General features: G+C 36.1%; 1 protein-coding gene across 3 annotated transcripts; it reads right to left on the bottom strand.

Annotated features, from left to right (window-relative positions):
- Nucleotides 1–1,660: 1,660 nt before the first annotated feature.
- LOC109101149 (paralemmin-1-like) lies at nucleotides 1,661–19,698 on the bottom strand. Of its 3 annotated transcripts, none has more exons than XM_042718286.1 (7): nucleotides 19,261–19,698; nucleotides 11,209–11,254; nucleotides 7,684–7,764; nucleotides 3,528–3,649; nucleotides 3,372–3,429; nucleotides 3,262–3,283; nucleotides 1,661–3,015 (listed from the first exon to the last, which is right to left on the bottom strand). In XM_042718286.1, the coding sequence occupies exons 2-7, from the start codon at nucleotides 11,251–11,253 to the stop codon at nucleotides 2,609–2,611; spliced, it is 735 nt and encodes a 244-aa protein (XP_042574220.1). In that variant the 5' UTR covers nucleotide 11,254; nucleotides 19,261–19,698; the 3' UTR covers nucleotides 1,661–2,608. The 3 variants fall into 3 exon arrangements, with proteins under 3 accessions (XP_042574220.1, XP_042574222.1, XP_042574221.1); XM_042718288.1 differs by having other exon boundaries at nucleotides 1,661–3,012; XM_042718287.1 differs by having other exon boundaries at nucleotides 19,280–19,679.
- Nucleotides 19,699–20,760: the final 1,062 nt, after the last annotated feature.

Raw genomic sequence — 20,760 nt, 5'->3', positions numbered from 1 at the left:
AGTTTTACATGACGCTTTGCTTAGATATTTAATTAGCTAATGACAGTAAGGTTATAATGACATTTGAAGAAAATAGGGATTTGGGTGGATTAAAATAGATAAATCGGCTGATATTTAGTCTAAAATGTAAATATGACTTTAGACTCTAGAAAACCTAAAGACACTGAGTAATTTAATTTATTAATTTCACCATTAACAACTTAGCACATTTAATTGTTCTACAATTTGGCTAAGAGTAAAATTTTCACCCAAAAATGAAAATTCTATCTTCAGACTTTTCCAGTCCTCCTCAAAAGGAGATACTTTGAGGAACTTTTCCGTGTCCACATGAATGTCAGTGATTAGTTTGGATAACAGCATTCCTCAAATAAATCTTCTTTTGTTCTTCCACACAAGAAATAAAAGCTTAGAAAGTTTATGACACTTGAATTGGGACAACACAGGGTGAGTAAGTGATAACAGAATTGTCATTTTTGAGTGAATTGTTACTTTAACTTAAGCCATTTTGTCACTGAGATGAATGGCAAATGAAAGCCTAATTTACTTTAATTCTCCAAATTGTGACTGGCCATATGTACTCAGAATCAAAATCTTTGAGTCATTTATCCACCATCTTTGTGGAATGCTAATATAATCGGCATTGTCACTAGAATTTATGTGCCTGGGAAAAGGTTTAATGGGTGGGTCTCCCCTTCTTCAGGCCCAGTGAGTAGGCTATACCATAGAGGACCACAATGGGCCCAGGACAATGTTCTGGTTTCCCCCTGACACCAGTTCTAAATATAACATGACAGTAGTAGAGAGTAGCATCACTTTAGCCTACAAACTGCTGCTTCACAACTTAATCAAATTAGTTTTCAGCCTGCAGATGGCAACCTTTACACACTCCAAAAGTTTTTGAGGCTCACATGGGTCCCTTTAAAATGCGTTTTTTTTTTTGGTAGAATATTTGTCTGTTGGTACTCTGCAATCATGAATTAAATTTGATATAGATTTTGAAGTTATTACACCTGAAACAATAACAGTAATTGCTAAGTAAATATTTGAACTAAATGAGTTCACAGAGTCTTTTTCTCTGGATACACAATATCATCATCAAACATGCAGTGTGCTAACATTTTGTGCCTGGGGAAATCAACACAATTCATTTTCCAAATGACTGCCATTTGTAACCTTGTCAAACTTTGTTGACTGCAGGTGAGTGAAAATATAATTACCAAAGAATTACCAATACATAACTGTAAACAAACATTTTTTGTTTATTGTCATTTTTCCTGATTTAAACACTTGGACCACAACAGGCATTGGCCATACCAATAAAGCACCTATAACTCATGACATTATTTGATAGCCACAACATATACTGTCTTACACAAAATAAAATAATTCATTAAATTGAAATATCAGAAAGACGGCAAAACTACATTTACAAAACTGTGGTCTCAGAATGAGAACGATGTTTTAGACCCCATTATTTACTTTGAATTAACACTAATGAATGATTTATCATTGTGAATGAACTGCCTGGACATTGAAACATGGATGTTGAATTCTTGTTTTCTTACAGCAACCCAATTAACACCAAAGTTTTTCAAATATATATATATATATATATATATATATATAAAAAATTTTTTTTTTCAAATATATATATATATATATATATATATATATATATATATATATATATATATATATATATATATATATATATATATATAATTGCATACTGTAAGATAGTTTTTTAATAATATGGGCTACATGTAATATCAGACATTGCAATGTTACTAAATTTTCAAAAAAATAATATTGATTACAATTATATCTAACAATGTTATCATTCATGTAAAAAAGAGATTTACAAGGGTTTAAAATGGGTTATCTTGTAAAAAGTGATGTACTGTTAAAACAGATATCTGCTGTGGTTATAATTTGGATCTGGGGTAATTACAGCAACCTATTTTAATAAAACATGATTACATGTATTCTATCATAGCATGAACAGTCATAAATAATTGCATCATATTTACAAACATATAGGCCTTCTACAAGGTGTAATGCAGAATGTGTGATTGTGGACAAAGACAACACTCCATGTACCAGTGTTCACAGTGGTCTGAGATGATTTGGCAAAAAATAAAAAAAGAATAAAACAAAAGGCTCAAAATATATATTAAAAGCATAACATTGTAATATCAATATAGTCATTTCTTTTCAGTTATAAAGTAATATCTTAGAAACACAAATGTATACGGGAGATAAATAACTAGTTCATATATATCGAGACATCATCTTATTTTTCTTAAAACAAAATAAGGTTGAGGGCCACAAAAATGTTCTTTTAACCGTGTTGTTGTCTAAAGTGGAATCTGTTGTGGTCCTCATTTTTCTGTTCTTCAACAAGATTACATAATGAAAATATATGTATATATAGATATATAAATGTCAAGACAGAAATATAGAAAAATATTAATAGAAATAAAAAAGAAATACATACTAGACAACAAAAGTTAATTCTAAGTATACGGGGTATACTTCTTCATTGTTGTGTTATGGTCTGGGGGTCAGTTTTCCGTCAGAGTCTAAACTTCAGGGTGAGCGGTCGCCCTCACATGACTGTGCAGCACTTGCACGGCTGCTTTTCTTTCGAATTGACTTCTTCTTTCGATTCCTCCTTCTTGTCTTCATCCAGAGCTTTGTTGGGACTGGAGGCGCTGCCGTTAGGTGGGGCCTGGTCCTCTCTGGCCCCTTCGTTTCCAGCTTTGCTCTCGCCGTCCTCAATGACCACAAATTCAGCTTTCACTGTCTCCTCTATGCCCAGTGCCTTCTTGGTCTCAATCTCATCCTCTACATTCTTGTAGCCCATGAACACCATGGTGACGGGATTCTCTGCGCTGGCATTCTCAATGGCTACATCAGGGTTGGTGCACTGCAGTTTGGCCTCAATGCCTGTGATCTGTTTCTTGCTATTTTGATCTGCGTTAGGGCTGGGCTGCTGTATGCCATTCTCAACTGCTGGGGACAGAGAAAGAGACATAACATAACATAATCAGTTAATGATTTTAAATGAAGCTGCTATTCAGTATTTATTATTAAGACTATAATATGAACATTCATTCATTCCGTTGGCTCTTTCACATGGCAACTGTGAAATTACACAGTGACCATTACTGCAAACAAACTGATAACAACTCAATCCATTCTGTTACATTTATACAGAGATGATGGAGAACTGACAATACAGCTTATTTCCACACTCACCCTTCACTGGACCATCAGGTGCCTAGCAGAGAAGACATATGACAGAAAGTCATTATTATTAACAGAATTAAAACCTTTACTAAACCAACTAAAAAAACTTAATAGCTTACATTTTCTCCTTTATTCAAAGGCACTCCAGTCTCAAGCTCATCAATCTCCTGTTCTAGTCTGTTAATGGAAAAGATAAGTGAATATGTGAGCAATGTATGCTAGAATTTTGTCTGGGACTAAGGAGGGTATCAAATGACTAAATGACTGGTCTTAACCTGAGGATGGTCTGCTCCAGTAGTTTGGTCTTTTCTTCATCCTCTTGTAGTTGTTTCTGTGCCTCGTCCTCTCCACTGGATGGCGCTCCGTCCAACAGCCATCGCTCTCTCAATGACTTTGACTGTTAAAACAAACCCAATGGCTTAGAGATTTCTTTTTAGAAGAGTTAAAGAATTTGTTCACTTTCAAATTAAAATCTCCTGATAATTTACTCACCCCCATGTCATCCAAGATGTTTATGTATTTCTTTCTTCAGTCGAAAAGAAATTAAGGTTTTTGATGAAAACAATCCAGCATGGAGTAGACGTCATGGACTCCAAACGGTTGAAGGTCAAAATTACAGTTTCAGTGCAGCTTCAAAGGGCTATAAACCATACCAGACGATTAATAAGGGTCTTATCTAGCGAAACGATTGGTCATTTAAAAAAAAATAATAAAGTGCATATGCTTTATAAACACTTTTCTCTCACTTCTGCCGAATGTCAAAACTGGAAGCCGCTCCGGTGGATGACGTAGCAAGTCGGCGTTGCGAGAGTGTTTATAAAGCATATACATTTTTTTTTTTTTTATGACCAAACGTTTCATTAGATAAGACCCTTATTCATCGTCTGGTATGGTTATAGTTTATAGCCATTTGAAGCTGCACTGAAACTGTAATTTTGACCTTCGACCGTTTGGAGTCCATTGAAGTACATTATATGGAAAAAAAATCCTGGAATGTTTTCATCAAAGATCCTTAATTTCTTTTTGACTGAAGAAAGAAATACATAAACATCTTGGATGACATGGGGGTGAGTAAATTAGCAGGAAATTTTAATTTGAAAGTGAACTAATCCTTTAACAACACTTCAACGGCATAAACATCATGCAAATACTATACGGTGCTATGATGAAATATTACCATTTAAAATAATGTTTTTGTATTTAAATATCATGTCAATATGTTAATTATTCATATGATTGCAAAGTGTCACATGATCCTTCAGAAATCTAATATGGTGCTCATTTTTGTAGAAACCGTGATACATTTTTTTTTTCAGTATTTTATTGATGAATAGAAAGTTCAAAAGGAACAGCATTTACATTTTAAATGTCTTTACTGTAACTTTTGACCAGTGTAATGCATTCTTGCTGAGTAAGTGTGTGTATATGGTCCCTAATTGCATGATATCGACAAAATGAATGCTTGAAAAATGAGTTGATGTCAGTCGCAGTTAATGTCATTAAGGTTAGTGTAGCACATGACCATTAGCTGTCCATTAGTTTTTCACTTCAGGGCATTCTCCATGGCTGCTAATGCACACTATGCACATTTCTGGATAGTGAAACATTTTGACAGGCGCCTGCTCAAACAGGGCTTCCTGCCAGAGCAGAGTTAGACTGGCAGGACCAGAATGAACCACTGCTGTCTGAAGAGAATTCTGACATCTGTGTCTGGCACAGGGATGGAAGATATTTCGGGTACAAGCATAGGTGGCACTAAAGATGGCAATGCACTGCAATTAGAAATGCAAGGCATCCTGGCACAATGGATATCTATAGAGTCCTTTGCATCCAGTCACCTGCCATACAGTATATTAACAACAAAAACAAAGCCTGTCCTACTTTTATTTTTCACTGAATATTCTGTTTCATTCTGTTGTCACATTACGAGACAAATGCAAACAGAGCACTAGTGATTAATGGCATAAGCTTTTTTATGACAAACAAATTTATCATTACAATCTGCTGCTGCCACTAGTGCTGTTTCTATTCTAGTGCAGCAGAGACAGAAGAGACTGTTCAACCTGCACCAGATAAAAACAAACATCTGCTGAACATCAAACAGTGAACGGAAGACCCATAAGACAAAACAGAAGAGAAACATCACAGAGCTCTTGATAACACCTGTTGTTTCATAAAGAGCTTAAAACTTGCACAAAAAGGAAGCTGAGATGTACATGATGGCATTATTTAAGAATTAAATTAATAAATAAATAGATTAAGTCACAAAATTCGAGAATTTTATACAGTTGCTTTCAGGTTTGATGCCTTTTTTCCCTTTCATTCTTACAGTTTCTACTGTACAGACTGTGGTGTCTGAGCTCTGCAAGGCTGACATCTGAAAGATTCATTCAGACGGGCCTCTAGAGAAGAAAATGAAAAGAAAGAATAAACTAAGAGTGGGATGGAAGGAGGAGAGGAAAGGTGAGGTGAAAACCACAAAATAAAAGCATGAAGACGAAGGTCAATGGACAAACAAGGCACCTCATCTGCTAGACTAGAAAGAAGAGTATGGTAAAAAAAGATGAAGACAGCAGAGGCGTTAAGTAATAGTAAACCATACAAGCAGCACAGCATCCATCGGTGCATTGTAAATCTGAGGTCTGAGGATGTCTTTTCTTACAGCAAGTGCACTCTTAATCATTTTATAACCACTATGCTCCCTAGTTGCTAAAAATGTGTGTGTGCAATTAGTTTTTTAAAGGCAGGTGAACTCAATAATATTACTGAATGGACAAACAATCTCATCACAAGAAAAATAAATAAATAAATGATTCACGGAATATCAAAAAGAATCATTCATGGAAAAAGCACAGTCACATGAACTAAAAAAGACTGAGGCAATTACTGACATTTTTGTGTGAAGTCTGAAAATGACCAACTGGAAAAACATGAGATCTTACAATTTGCCTTTTTAAAATGTCTTACCTACTCCCTATTCTTATGAAACTGGGTCAGTATCAGACGTAATCCTTCACATAGAATTAGCAACAAGTGACTTCATTTTGTAAAATATCTTGTGACTTCCACATTCAAAACAGTCCAAAATGACCCTCTCCGGCACTCCTTCTCGTCTCTCAGCCCACTCCCTCAGTTTTGGCTTTATGACTGCAAATTTTGGCATGGTGACAGATATGCTGACATCACCACATGCTCACGCAATACAATCCCAGCATAGAGGGAGGACAAAGGATCTGAGTCTCGCTCGATAGGAAACTAAGGCCTGCTCCATTGTTCCCTGTTGAGCAAAATCCCATATGCACAAAAAACAATGGCAGGTATAAAACTAACAAACAAATAATATCACGTTGTGACAGATAACAAAAGGGAAACAATCGCCAAGCCGGATACTTGGGAGATGAGGATAGGCACGCAGGCAAGTTATTTTTGACCACGGATCCTCTGCAGCAGACTTGGGATCTTTAGAATTTGTATAAATTTACCAGTTTTCATATTTTGGCTTGAATATTTTGAATTATTATAACTGTGGTAATAATGTATGCAGGCATTCAGAGATCATAAAAATGACACCATATTTACAGTTCATTAATGAACTGTTTTTTTATAACACCTGATTGTTTGGCTGCTGTCAAATAATGAAATTACATTATTATTGCACAAGTTTAAAATATTTATGACTATGATTAAATATGCATGAGCGTGTCTGTGAAAAGTGAGGTTCTGATCCGTTAAGAAAAGTCAGAACAGTTACATTTATAAACTTTAAAGCTTCAGTGTTTATTTTTATTATTAATTGTTAAAACACTTTCTTCTATTCAGGCGTAATTTGCAGAGACAACTAAAATTTGGGTTGTTTTCTCTTAAAAGTGCAAACAGAAGGGGAGAGTTTAAAAAATGGTCATCATTTTTGCTTTTCAGTTTAATTCCTCTAGTTGTGAACAAAATACAGACGGCAACTCTAAAAATGTTGTCCGAGGTGTACCTTGCATGAAGAATGTGATTACATTTAAATGAAGTAAAAAAGGTAATTCAAATTAAAAAGATCTCATGATTCCCATAAAATGTAAATGAGCTTTCTAAAAACGAAAATATGGGAGATGGCCTGACTTATCATAACAAGGCAGAACTTAAAGGGAGGATACAGATTTCTTTCCTTGTCCCCTCAAACAGGAAACTGCTGTTAAAACTTCCCCTTCTCCTTTCAGCAACTTCAAAATCCTGAAAAATCATTCTCACATTATGAATTTCAACACTAGGGCTTTAAACAGAAATTTGAAGTGTGGGACCAGACAGACGGTAAATTACATAAGAAAGACACGGCTCTTAACCTCTGGTAAAATCCTCAGACAGCTGTCTGAATGATGACCACGGCAAACACCTGCTCAGCTTTTTAAACATATCCACAACCTATTAGCTGTTATGTCTTGATACCTTGAGATGCTGGAGTTGTCTGCGGTCATCCTCAAGTTGTCTTCTTTTGTTCTCAATCTCAGCCTCCCTCTTTCTCTTCTCCTGAAAAGACAATATATTAAACTCAGGTGAAAGATGCTGAACCTCCCAATACACAAAATCAAATAACCTCTGTGCAAATATCAGTTAACAAAAAGGATTTAATTAAAGAAATGGTAAGAATTCATTATTATCAGACACTATTCACAATTTGATTCTAACAGTGTTGAATGACAAAAGATACTATTATAGTTGTAATATTTATTAATATTTTTTATTTTTTTGTATTTTCAGTTCAATTTTTCAATTTAATTTGAATTTTAGTTAAAACTTTAGTAATTTAGTTGTGTTTGTCCTTTTTATTATGTCTAAACAGTTTTTGTTTAATTTTATTTTAGTTTTTGTTATTTTAGTACACCGAGCTAACCTAAACCAAAATATTCACTCAGGAACTAGCTGAAATGAAATGTCTTTTTTTTTGTTTATTTTATTTTATGTAACAACAAAATCTTTTTGTAAGGTTTTAGTGTTAGTAAACTAGTTACTCTGTTAAAAACAAAATATAAATGTATACATTCAACTACATATTTGTTAAAAATGAACATTTTCTTATATATTTAATAAAAGGTGTAACTTGTTCTTACAGAAGAGGATCGAATAAAATCAGTATGAACTAATAATTAAAGAGCCTTTTCTATTTCCACAGCAACACCGGTAACCATAGTAACAAGTGACTGAAGTAAATATCAAAGATGCTGAATTACATAACACCCAAAAGTTCTATCTATTTTGAAACATTGTTTAATAAACAAGTCCAGTCAAGGCTCTAGTTCATCTGTCAAATCTTAATTATTTTATATATATATATATATATATATATATATATATTTTTTTTTTTTTTTTTTTGTGTGTAAGTATAATACAGCATTTGAGTGATGCCCAGGCCACATAACTGATTCTGATAAAAGACAGTGACGGGATCTAAAACCTTCCAATGACATAAAGCCGTATTTGGCACTTGAACTGGGCTGACAGCCATATTCTGCTCCTGTGTGAACATATTAGCCAGAGTTTCATTAAACGGAAACGCACAACTCCCAATAAAACTCTTGACCATGCACATCCTGGAAGTCTCCACTTCTCAGAAGACGGATAAACGTCAGTTAAAGGCAACATTAGTCTGGTTGTTCACAAAACAATGCTAAGCCCAATCAATAATTAAACACGCAGAAGTGCTTTAGTGCTGATGGCTGGATATACATTAGCTGGTATAGATGGTCACTGACATACTGTAGGAGCATGATGCCTCATGAGACTAACATCATTTAGGCCTTCTGTGCATCTGATCTGTATCCTGACATCTGTCCTCATGCTGATCTGGTGAGATTGTGTTGCATAATGATGAATTTAGTTGGCAAAAGTTCTGAAAGTGCTAATCATATATGCTACACTCTCAGAAAAAAAGGTACAAAAGTTGTCACTGGGGCGGTACCTTTTCAAAAGGCACACCTTTGTACCTAAAGAGTGAATAACGGTACCTTAAAGGTACATATTAATACCTAAAGTGTACATATTAGTACATATAAGGTACAAAAGTGTACCTTTTGAAAAGGTACCGCCCCAGTGACTGCTTTTGTACCTTTTTTTTCTGAGAGTAGAGGGCTTATTTATTTGTTTTATGATTACTTTTATAATTGATTTGTCGATTATTTATTCAATTACTCGGTCACACTTTATTTAAAGATCCAATTCTCGATATTAAAGGGGTCATGAAATGAGAAACCAAATTTGCCTTGATCTTTTGGAATATAAGAGGTCTTTGTACCATTAAAACGTCCTGCAAGTTTCATAGCTTAAGACGTCCTCCCATTATAAACGAGCCATTTATTTAATCAAGCTCTAAATACAGCTCGTTCTGGATCCATGGTAAGAAGTGACGTCACGGTGCGAAGTGACGTTCCAACCATTTGCATATGACCGCCTCCAGCACAAGACAACTACACTCATTTCGTATCGTTGTCGCGCCGCGCGCCTCACAAGTGTTCAGCTCAACGGACAGTGAGTGGGTCTGTGTACAGGAAAATTACAATGCCACGCAGTATGGCGTTATTTCCCTGTCAAATGTCGAGAGCGCATTATTGTAGCGCGAAAGTACATTAATATAATGTGCCAGCGCGAATCTCTCTCAGCTCGCGCGCGGAATAAAATGTGCGGAGCGCGAATCTCTCTGCTCGCGCGCGCGGGAACTGGGCGCGCGCTCTCAGATACACGTTGCTCTTGTAAGAATTTTCTCTGGGCTCGCTCAGAGAGTCTGCCTGAACTTAAACCGTGTTCAGTGCAATCGCGAATCTCTCCTCTTTGCTTAAAGTAAGCGTGTATGTGCTTAGACTGTGTCCCGTGCGTTCACGCATGGCCAAGTACTCTTCTCTTCGAATTCTTTCTCTTTGCTCTTGGCATAAACGCTGTCAAAACGGCAACAACCAATCAGAAATAGGCTTCAACGACTGACCAATGAAAACGCAACATCGTACATGGAATCACCCGCTACTAAACAGTTACGCTCAATCCACAAATGTTCTGGCTGGGGGTATTAATAATTGATCCATAGGCACTGTCGTTAGCCAATCATAACAGTGGGCGTTAACACTGAACTCTTAAAGGGTACAACAACCCAAAAACAGACTGTTTGAATCAAAGGATGAGAAACAGGGTGGGAAAATGTGATAATTCACTACATTTTAAAAGTTTTTTTTTAAAAAAAAAACTATAGTAATACTATAATTGCACCTAGGGGACCATAATAATAAAATAAAAAAACCCATGTCATGACCCCTTTAACAAACCACTTACTACGACTATTGCCTTAATAAACTACTAACTTGCTGCTTATTAACAGATAGGTAGTTGTTAAGTTTAGATATTGGATAATATTGGGATTGTAGAATATGGTCATGCAGAATATGTGCTTTATAAGCACTAATAAACAGGCAGTATCTTATTAATTGGCATGCTAATAAGCAACTAGTTAAAAGTGAGAACTGGTCCCTATAATAAAGTGTTACCATTACTCATATATAAATACAAGTTTTATTTTTGGTATGCACTTCTGTTTAAATGTTTGGGGTTGGTGAGATATTTTTATGTTTTTGAAAGAAGTCTCTTATTCATTTATTTAATGAAAAAGTTAGTAAAACAGTAATATTGTGAAATATGATTAGAAGTTAACCTAACTGTTTTGAATTTTAAAACGTAATTTATTCCTGTGATGGTAAAACTGAATTTCATTAATCTTTGATGAATAGTTTCAAAAGAACAGCTCTTATTTGAAACCGAAATCTTTTGTAACATTAAAAATGTCTTTACTAAATAATGCATCATTGCTGAATAAAAGCATTAATTTCTTTTAAACAATTTGGATTCATTCGTTATTTTTATTATCAATTACTTTTGATTAGTTGTGGAAACTGTAATATAAATAAATTAGAATTAGTGTAATTATTTACTTACAGCAATGGCCCGAAGTCTCTCTTGCTGTGACAAAGCTTCCGACATCCTGCAAAAAAATAAAAAATAAATAAATAAATTCACCCAACAGGAGTAATACAGTAATAATCTTCACTTTTCATTTACCTTAAAGCACAGCATTCAGTATAGCAATTTTGTTTTATAATGCATGGCCAGATCCACGTCTGATCTTTAGACACACACATCATTTCCTCTTAAAGACCTTGTACATTCCTACACCTGCAAATTCGAGCTAACGTCTTGTACACTTCCACAATGCATTATAGATGGACCCTATTTTATGTCTCCACATGCTTCGCTCCTATAAAATATGAGCCCAGCCTGTCAAGAGTGTTTTGCACTTCTCTCCTCTGAGGGAAAACAGGTCGATGAGAATCGATAAAAAAAGTGGGCAGCTGTTTTTCTCTTCTCAGAAATCAAACTCCAGATATGAATCACAAACACCACTCCAACAGCGATGAAGGAAGTTATGTATGGCATGCAAATTTCAAGACTGTTAACAGTCCTTTGCATTCCAACCTAAATTGATTCCAGAGCTCCAACATAAAGCCCAATCCAAGGGAAGACCAACGTTACTGGCTCCAATAGTTCTGTATGACTCTGATATGGTTATAAATACTGTAAAAGGGAAACCAAAACACCTCTTTGCAGTCAAGACAGGGTTAATATTAATACAAGCAGTCTAAACATTTGTGGTTACATGCTTGTTGACTACATTGATAAGCAAGTAAAATACAATGCATTAATTGAGGAAAATATCAAAGGAAAAGGGACACATGAATAAAAAAGAGGTCAACCATGGAATGGGAACATGGGAAGTCGAAAGCAATGTTGAACCTGGTACAATGACGTCTTTTGTCAAAGCCTGTTTTACTGCAGGCTTCTGCACTGGTCCACAGAAAAAGAGCTTCTCTCCTGAAAATGGCTGCAGGGGAGAGTCATCCAGCTGATTGGTGATCTCAGTGGCCCACCCGAGCACAGCCAGTCACATGTTCACTCCCTCACAGGGATTGTTTGTTGATATGTTATCTCTCTCTGATTTCAGACCTGAAGAATCACTCACAATGGAACTGATCATGCAAGATGAAATCTAAGCAATAGCTTAAATGATTTGCTTCTGTACATTCAGACCAATTTATCAACTGTTGACCGATGGAATTACTGTTGGACTCAAACTCACCCAGACCCTCTCCTTGGTGCAAAAACACTCAATGTTGCATTAACACCTACATTTTAAACCCACTAGTGTAGATAGTCACAAATGCAGCACTTGAGATCATGCCAAGGATGATTCATGAAGCAAGCCCACTCATGAAAAGTGGAGCAACATTGACGGTAACAAAAGTGATAAGCAAATGATTCAGTGATAATAGTCGACAAAACACGCATAACCATCTAAAGGGGTTACCGCGCCGGTTGACCAATGACATTCCATGATTTTTTGTTTATATATATTGCCATTCCCCTTTATTTATTTCACATTTTGTTCTGTTGCTGCCTTATGTTAAGCTGCTTTAAATTTTCCACATCAGTCTACACTCCATATACCATACTGACAAAGCAAAAACAGAATTGTCACAACCTTGTAATTTAAAAATAAAAAAAACTGAAATAAGTATATTGCATAAGTAAATATTTAGCTGAAGCACCTTTACAGCCTCATGTCTTTTTTGTTTGATGCAACAAGCTTTGCTCATTAGCATTTGGCAATTATCTGCTATTGTTCTCCTCACCTCTTCACCTCAAGCTCTGTCAGGTTGGATGGGGGCAGACACACATTTTCAGGTTTCTCCAGAAATATTTGACTGGGTTCAAGCTCAGGCTCTGGCTGGGCCACTCAAGGACATTGACAGACTTGTCTATAAGCCACTCTTGCTGTGTGTTTAGGTCCATTGTCCTGTTGGAAGGTAAACCTTCTGCCCAATCTAAGGTTCGGAATGCTCTGGACTGGGTTTTCATTAAAGATGGGCTATGTATTTTTTCAAAAACGTATGATGAAACAAAAATGTATTTTTTAGTCAATCAGCAGAAGGGTGTGTCTAGTCATGATGAAGACGAGAGAGCACTCAGTGCACAGGAAGACAATCGCCAAGCCGAGCGACCACAGAAAGATAGAGATGGCGGATAAAAAACAAAAGTGGAAAATGTCTGTTGAACAAAAGAAGGCTTACGATAAGGCAAGAAGCAGGACCTGTGTAAATGTCGGATCTGCTTTCCAGCACTGGACAGAACTCAAGGAGCTGGAAGGCCCACGATCGGATGCAGAGGTTGCTTTGTTTCTTCTCGATAGGTAAGTAACATTGTTTTTGCTTTGTTTCACAGAACTAATACATGCTGTTAAAACACATATATGCACGTTAAAACACACAGTGCCAAACACAATGCCACTGCCATAACACATTCGACCTGTATTACCACAGTAACACACTTTGCTTTCAGTTATTGAAGACATCATACCCTTGGCTGGCTGGCACAGCAGATTGTGCCATAATCGTTGCCTGGGTTGTGTACGTTTGAGTGGGGCGGAGCTAACAAAATAGGGGCGAGACCCTTTTGGGGTAGGGGTTTGTTTGTTTCGGTGATTTGAAATATCAACATTGGCTACCAGAAATCACTTACCTCTTAATATTTTGGTACATTGAGCTTTTTCTTCTACTGATGATTCCCTCAGTTATCTTCTGCTGGGATGTTCCCGTGACAATGCAGCACAGTGTCCGTCAGCTGATGTCACTTAATGTTTTACTGGCTTATATGTGTTTTTATTGTTGTTAGCATAACTGTTGAAAATAAATATACGTTATATTTTTAAAAGTTTTTAAAATATGCTTTATAATATATTAAAACTATTATACATAAAAAATTTTAAAATATAAAATGTACATTGATTATGCTGGTGTACGTCAGCGAATCAGCTGACGGACACTGTGCTGCGTTGTCACAGGAACACCCCAGCTGAAGATAATGAGGAAATTACGTCGCTTCCTTTGCCAAGTGCATTCCAAACGACTACATAATGGCACACACGTGCCCTGCTCACTCCAAAGTCCCCACTCCAAGGGCTCTGCCCTTCAAAGGCATAGGGATGATCACTTCCATTTGGAATTTCCACCGTGAACCGTACGGTACGAATATCTGTACCGTTACACCCCTAACTGCTGCTGCGCACATAGCATACATAATAACCCATAGCAGACAAATACATTTCTATAAGCGTAATGCAAATGCTTCAGAGAGGAACTCTGAAAGCGTACTGTGTACTGCTCTAGTGAATGCTAACCAGCAAGTATTAAGCACAAATTCATTGCAAATTCAACCAATTCAACCAATCAGGTTTTGCCAAGTAGTTTAACACTATGAATATCATCAGTTTGCACTAAGGTAATAGGCTACTATATTTATACATACATATAAATACTGTATAATAAAAATAAAGATTGCGCTCACAAAATAAATTTGTAGCACGAAATTAGAAAAACTTACATTAACTATGTAAATTCAAGATATTACCTGTTTTTATTTATTTGCATTACTTTTTTCTGTCCTGAAAATCACAATTTAAAAATGTATTGATATTTCCAGATTTCCAGAAACCTATCCACCTTTTTCTTCAACGCGGAAGTAAGCCTATGGGGAAGACTTCCAGTTCATTAGATGTATAGGGAAATAATGTGAACAATAGCAACGTGTAGTAAACAGTAAAACAGTTTGTATTATAAACCAGTGTGTTCGTAATTAAGAAAACACATTCAAATAATATGGCAATACACACCAATTTTCAATATCAAGCAGCAAAATCTGTACACCTAAAATATAAAAATACCAATAAGACAATAAGACCAGAACCAAAAAACATAAAAATTACAAAACCAAACACCCACTTTAACAAAAAGAAAAATAGTCAAAAATCTGACACCAATCATTTCTGTATAACCTCTAGCTGACAGACACCTTTGGACTTGGCTGTTTTTAAATTGTATGGTCACATCAGATTATTATCCTGAAAGGATAATAGTGTGTAAGTATTATTTCACTGAGTTTTCAGAAAGCCGCTAGCCTATATAAAATAAACATTAATAATACTAAATAAAACATTATTAATAATAAACCTCTTCATTTCAATAGCATGCGTGTAATCTTACCAGTTGTTGGGTTTATTCAACTAATCTGCAATAAATTTCACTAGTTCTAAAACTCTATGCAAATTATTACAACACTGCATCAGTGGTTTAGGAATGGAGGAATGAGGAGAAACTCTTTGAAACACCATGCAGCCATTTCCTTTCGCCACATCTCATTGACAGCATTGGAAAAGCACTTGGGAGTCCAGGAAAAACATAACACTGGCCAGCTTTATCCAATCTGTGAAGTCTCCAGTGTGGGTGCACTTATCTTACAGCTTGTTTCCCCTCGCTAGTCCACTGCTGGGCAACACACTGAAGCCATGCTGTGACCTTTTCACTGGTTCACTCTCTGGCCAAAAAAAGTGTTTCAAATGCCAAAAGTGACAAAGAGCAGCCAATAGATAATCATGGCTAAATTTCTATAGAGAAAATCAAATGCATGAAAAAACATGCCACAACATGAACCAAAAGCTTCTTTTTGTATATATGGAATAATCTTTGGGGTGACAAAAATGTCTGGTCCTATTTATGCACTGGGTTACAATTACAAATTACAATGACAGTTACAACAAAGCAGGCCCATCTTCATGGTGATGTAAACTCCTGAGAGTCCTCTCCTGGTGGATTTTAATTGCTTGTAGGATATATAACTCAATTTTAAGGCCAGCTACATTAAGCAAATCATGCCATCTGAAGGGATTCTTGTTTCTGCAAACTGCAGATGTTCAATCAGTTCATTTGTAGTGAAACTGTACAACACTTTAATACAAAAATCCAGACTAATCTTAAAAGTTTCTGGTGGTGGTTAAGAAACAAATTAGGGGACATTTGACACTTACAAAATATGCATGTTCACAAAATCAAAACTTGCCCTCTATGAGCTAAAAAGGCCACCTAAAGTAACTCAGGAAAATGAACAGAGTTACATACTAAGTGCTGTTTGATTGCAAGGAATGTGGGAGGGAGACTTGAGAAACTTCTACATTGGGATTTTGAGAAGGTCCAGCTTGACTGGTAAAAGACTGTACCAATAGTTACATGCACTCCCTTTTTTCTGAGAAATGCAATGAGCCAGGTCTCAACCAACCATGGGGAGAAGAAAAGGAAGAGAGGATACTAACCTCCAAAGATTGTTAGACCATGAGTGCATATATATATATATATATATATATATATATATATATATATATATATATATATATATATATATATAATATATATTTCAAACATAGAATTTAGGTCACCTTTTAGCTGGTAACACTTCAATAGTTTTCTCTTGCTGGAACCTTCTTTTCAGAGATAAAATTTTAGAGATGACTGTTACAATTCATAAAATTCAAGTGGATTTTCCACTTTCCAAAATATTTAAATGGACATAAGCTGTGCTGAAAAGTGTCCTCTAAATTGGCCATTTGTGAAAAAATAAATGAGTCATTAAGTGTGCACTCGTGTTTTGTAGCAGTCATTAAGATATTTTCATAAGGTCTGGAGTGAGCAGAAAGGGCTTGAGTAAATGAGGAGAGTCTGTTATGGGCTATTATCTGTTACAGAGTTCTGATAGAGAATGGAAGAGATATAGGTGAAAGGTTAAAACATCAGTGACAGTCCAGAGCTGTTCAATTTTAACCGTGTCAAATCACGGCAGCTGTCAGGAGTCCTTGCTGCTGGATGGCAACACCCATTAAGTGACAGACCCCATGTGACCACATAACTACTTGTGTAATACCAGACTTCGTATTTAATCAACAGTGTAAAATATATGAATGCACTCCTGTCAAAGAGTATATATTGAAGGGGAATTCTTACATTTAATACTAATTTAAAAAAATCTAAATGAATTAGAGATTTTCCGTAACATCATGCTTCTCAGCAAGGAATGTGGGCTGGGGAACCTGGCAGATAAGGGTTGCTGTGTTGGAAAAATGGCATAGATATTCTTTGGGTCCTTATTGGAAGCTTGTTGATTGAAACATTTACAACTAATAATTTTGGTCTAATATTTGTAAGCACATTTCAGTAGCTATTAGCATATTCATTCAAAAATACACCAGCTTGACAGTTTCATCATTTCACAGTTATTAAAGACTACACGCAATACAGCCTGTAGTATTCCAAATATATAGTGACAGCTATGATGCAAAACACCTGTTTATCATATCACTGCACAGCATAGATTATTATTGTTGTTGCATAGCAACACTGTGTTATGTCAGTGACTACAGTATGTCTTAAAACGCATGGCATTTAAAACGATGTCAATTAATGAATATAACAAAGTGCAATGAAATGGAAGAAGCTACAAAACTTTTCTTCTGTATTGTGACATACATCCAAGTATAATGGATCAGGGCTGGACTTAGTTGAATTCATTGGTTGAAACAAATGAAACAAATTCAAGAACAATAATGGTATTAAAAATAGTAACGTCCCTGTGGACGTAACAGTTGGTTGGACTTTGAGATTGCACTCAAAAGTGAAGGCAGATGAAAGCGAGCTTGCAGGGGTGGGGTTTAAGCAGCCAAAATGAATGGAAAAGTCCTACATATGTCACCAGAAATAAGTCTTCAACATTTGCATTGGAAGGTCAAAAATGAGGTAAAAAAAATAAAATACATTTTTTTTTAATAAAACATGCATTATCAAATTGTTCACAACTAGATCTTTAACAATTAAATAGAAAACAAAGCGGGTGGATTTTCATTTTATGCCAACTTTTTTTTATATGTATTAAGTGTATGTTTCAAGGGGTCCTTTATCAATACCTCTAATACCTTATTGCTTAAACAAAAATGTATTTTCAAGTAGGCTATTATTAACCACAGGCTTTGTTTTAATTATATATTAAAATATTCTAAACACCCATAAGAAATACCCAAGGGCTTCTAATTCTAAAGCTAAATTAAATTAAGAAATCCTTTCACAGAGCTTCTGTGGTTCTTCTTTATGAACTATGGGCATACCCTATAGGCTATAACATTTACACAATTCATAAAATAATGCACAATAACTTCTAGAGCACCAACCCTAATTCCAGAAGGACCTCGTTATTTTCTGTTATTTTTTTTCTTTAGGAACCTGCTTTGGTGGGCCCAATGACCTAGTGCCTCAAATGTTCATGGGAGCGTAAACTTGACTGACAAAGCTTTGGCACTGGATATGTACCAGGGTTGACATCACTGTCCAATTCCCTCTTCGTGCGCCTCTTGTTATTTCCACACAAAACGATACATTTCACAGCTATTACAAATAAACAATTTTACGTAATGTGTATAATACAAAACGCTTCACGGTCCATCTTGCCCTTGGCGAAAATAAACCTTTTCCATCTGGGGAATGGACGCGGTGGGTGTGGAGAAGATTTGACAGAAAAAAAAAACCCGCATCAGAATCCTGTCAGACGTGAAACGTAATTGATTCCATGCGCGGGGAAATTATGTCACATTCGAATTGTCAAATGGCCAAAATCCAAATGAATTCGAAAACATTTTACATCATATGCTGCTAAATCCAGGTCTACACGGCCATATTGGATCATCCCACCCATTTTCATCAGTATATTGCTAGATGTGGTTCTCCCACACCCGAGCACATACTGCTGGAAAAAAGCGCACCAGCGTGTTATTGGGCCACAGAAGATACTTCAATTTATGTAAACATATGATGAAAGACATAACCTTTGCATAGCTTATTAACCCCTCTGTACTCTCTGCGAAAAGGTAAATGTAACTTATCTCGCATTGTTACATTGCAATCCTGTTATTTCGCTGTTGCTGCAATGTATTCAAGACATTCAAACGATTTAAAGCGCCATCGCAATGGAAGCCTTCAGCATAACAACAATCCAGAGATGTCAGGAAACGAAAGACAATTAAACCCGCAGGAAAATAACAATTGTTCTGAAATGAATACTTACTCAGTGGTCAGACCGTTACCTTTCGATAGCGAATGTTTCTCTCGCGTCCGCTCAGAAAAAAAAACAACCCCCGCTCGGAGGCGTAAACGATACAGGCGATCAATATGACTTGGCTACTATTATCTACTGATGGGCATTAATTCGGTTATTCTCTCGGGTTGCAAATACGGCTCTTGGCGGGGACGTCTGCTCTCTGTTTTCCGGGGAGCGGCGCTCAACCCGACGGTCAGTGTGTTCTGGCGTCCTTTTGCAGCAGCAGATCTCTCACATGGCTTCAGGATGGAGCGCGCGACTGTTGACTTCACAGCAGTCAAGCCTTTGTTTCCCGCGCGACAGTTATTCCGCGAGCGTGTTAAGAGCAATGTCTGGCATCTCCTCCTCCAAGTGAGAGTGAGTGTGAGAGGAGATGCTTGGATACGCCTCCCTCCGGACACTCGAGGGGCTGTATAAACGATGTAAACACAAACCCGAAGCATACGATAGATTCATTGTAGTTTTACAACTAGCTATAGCATGTTACCATAGCTGTTCATTTACCAATTCTCATTAACTCCTTAACTAAATAATCATTTTACACATTTTATTTTAGGTTAATATTGATCAAATTTGAAATTAAGGCTCTCTGTTCAGTATTTCCTAGTATTAAACAAAAATAAAGAATAAAGTTGGAAAAAATGCACACCCATATTTTTGTTGTAGCCTAACTGTTTACAATAAGGTTTCATTTGTTAACATTAGTTAACTACATTACTTAATATAAACTAACAATTAAAATACTTCTAAAGCATTTCTTAATCTTAATTTTAACATTTAACCAACTAATATATTATTAAAAATTATAATGTAGCCTAAATCAAAAGTTGTATCTGTTATTAGCCTATTATTTAGAACTGATCTAACTTTAAAACTCAGGGAGTCGCTCTCAGTATGCAGAGTAAATCTCTTTTGAATGAGCATTCACAGTGTTCACTTTCACTTTAGATTGGGTGATCACACACACTCTATGTGATGAGAGCACATCTTGCAAGTTAATATAGTTGTCAGTGAGCTCGGGATCTGCTGAGCAGCAAATACTCCAGCAAGGTCTTGTCAGTCATCTCTCCTTATTCTTGACCTGGCTGTGATCAGTCAAATCTGACTCCTGCAGCTCTTTTTGGATGCAGGGTTGCCAAGTCCGCATTTTTTCCCCCCACAGAATAGGGCTACTTTAAAACTGTTGCCATGGGTTGATTTTCCCAAGTGGGTTAAAGGTTTGAAATATTGAATAAAATTTGACTGAAATGCCTGTATTTTGCATTCAACCTGTGATAAAACTTTAATGGACTTTTTCATTAACTTGTTCCCTCCTGGTGGCCCAACTCATGACATGCCCAACTCAATCCAAGCAGCTGAATCCTTACTCAATTTCAGGAAATGGCTGAAAATACATCTCTTTCATCTTCATTTGACCCTCTAATTGTATCACTCTCAATTATATTTCTATTCTAACTACTTGCTTTA

Source organism: Cyprinus carpio, chromosome B2, assembly GCF_018340385.1.
Source record: "Cyprinus carpio isolate SPL01 chromosome B2, ASM1834038v1, whole genome shotgun sequence".
NCBI lineage: Eukaryota > Metazoa > Chordata > Actinopteri > Cypriniformes > Cyprinidae > Cyprinus > Cyprinus carpio.
This window is presented reverse-complemented; position numbering and strand designations above follow the sequence as displayed.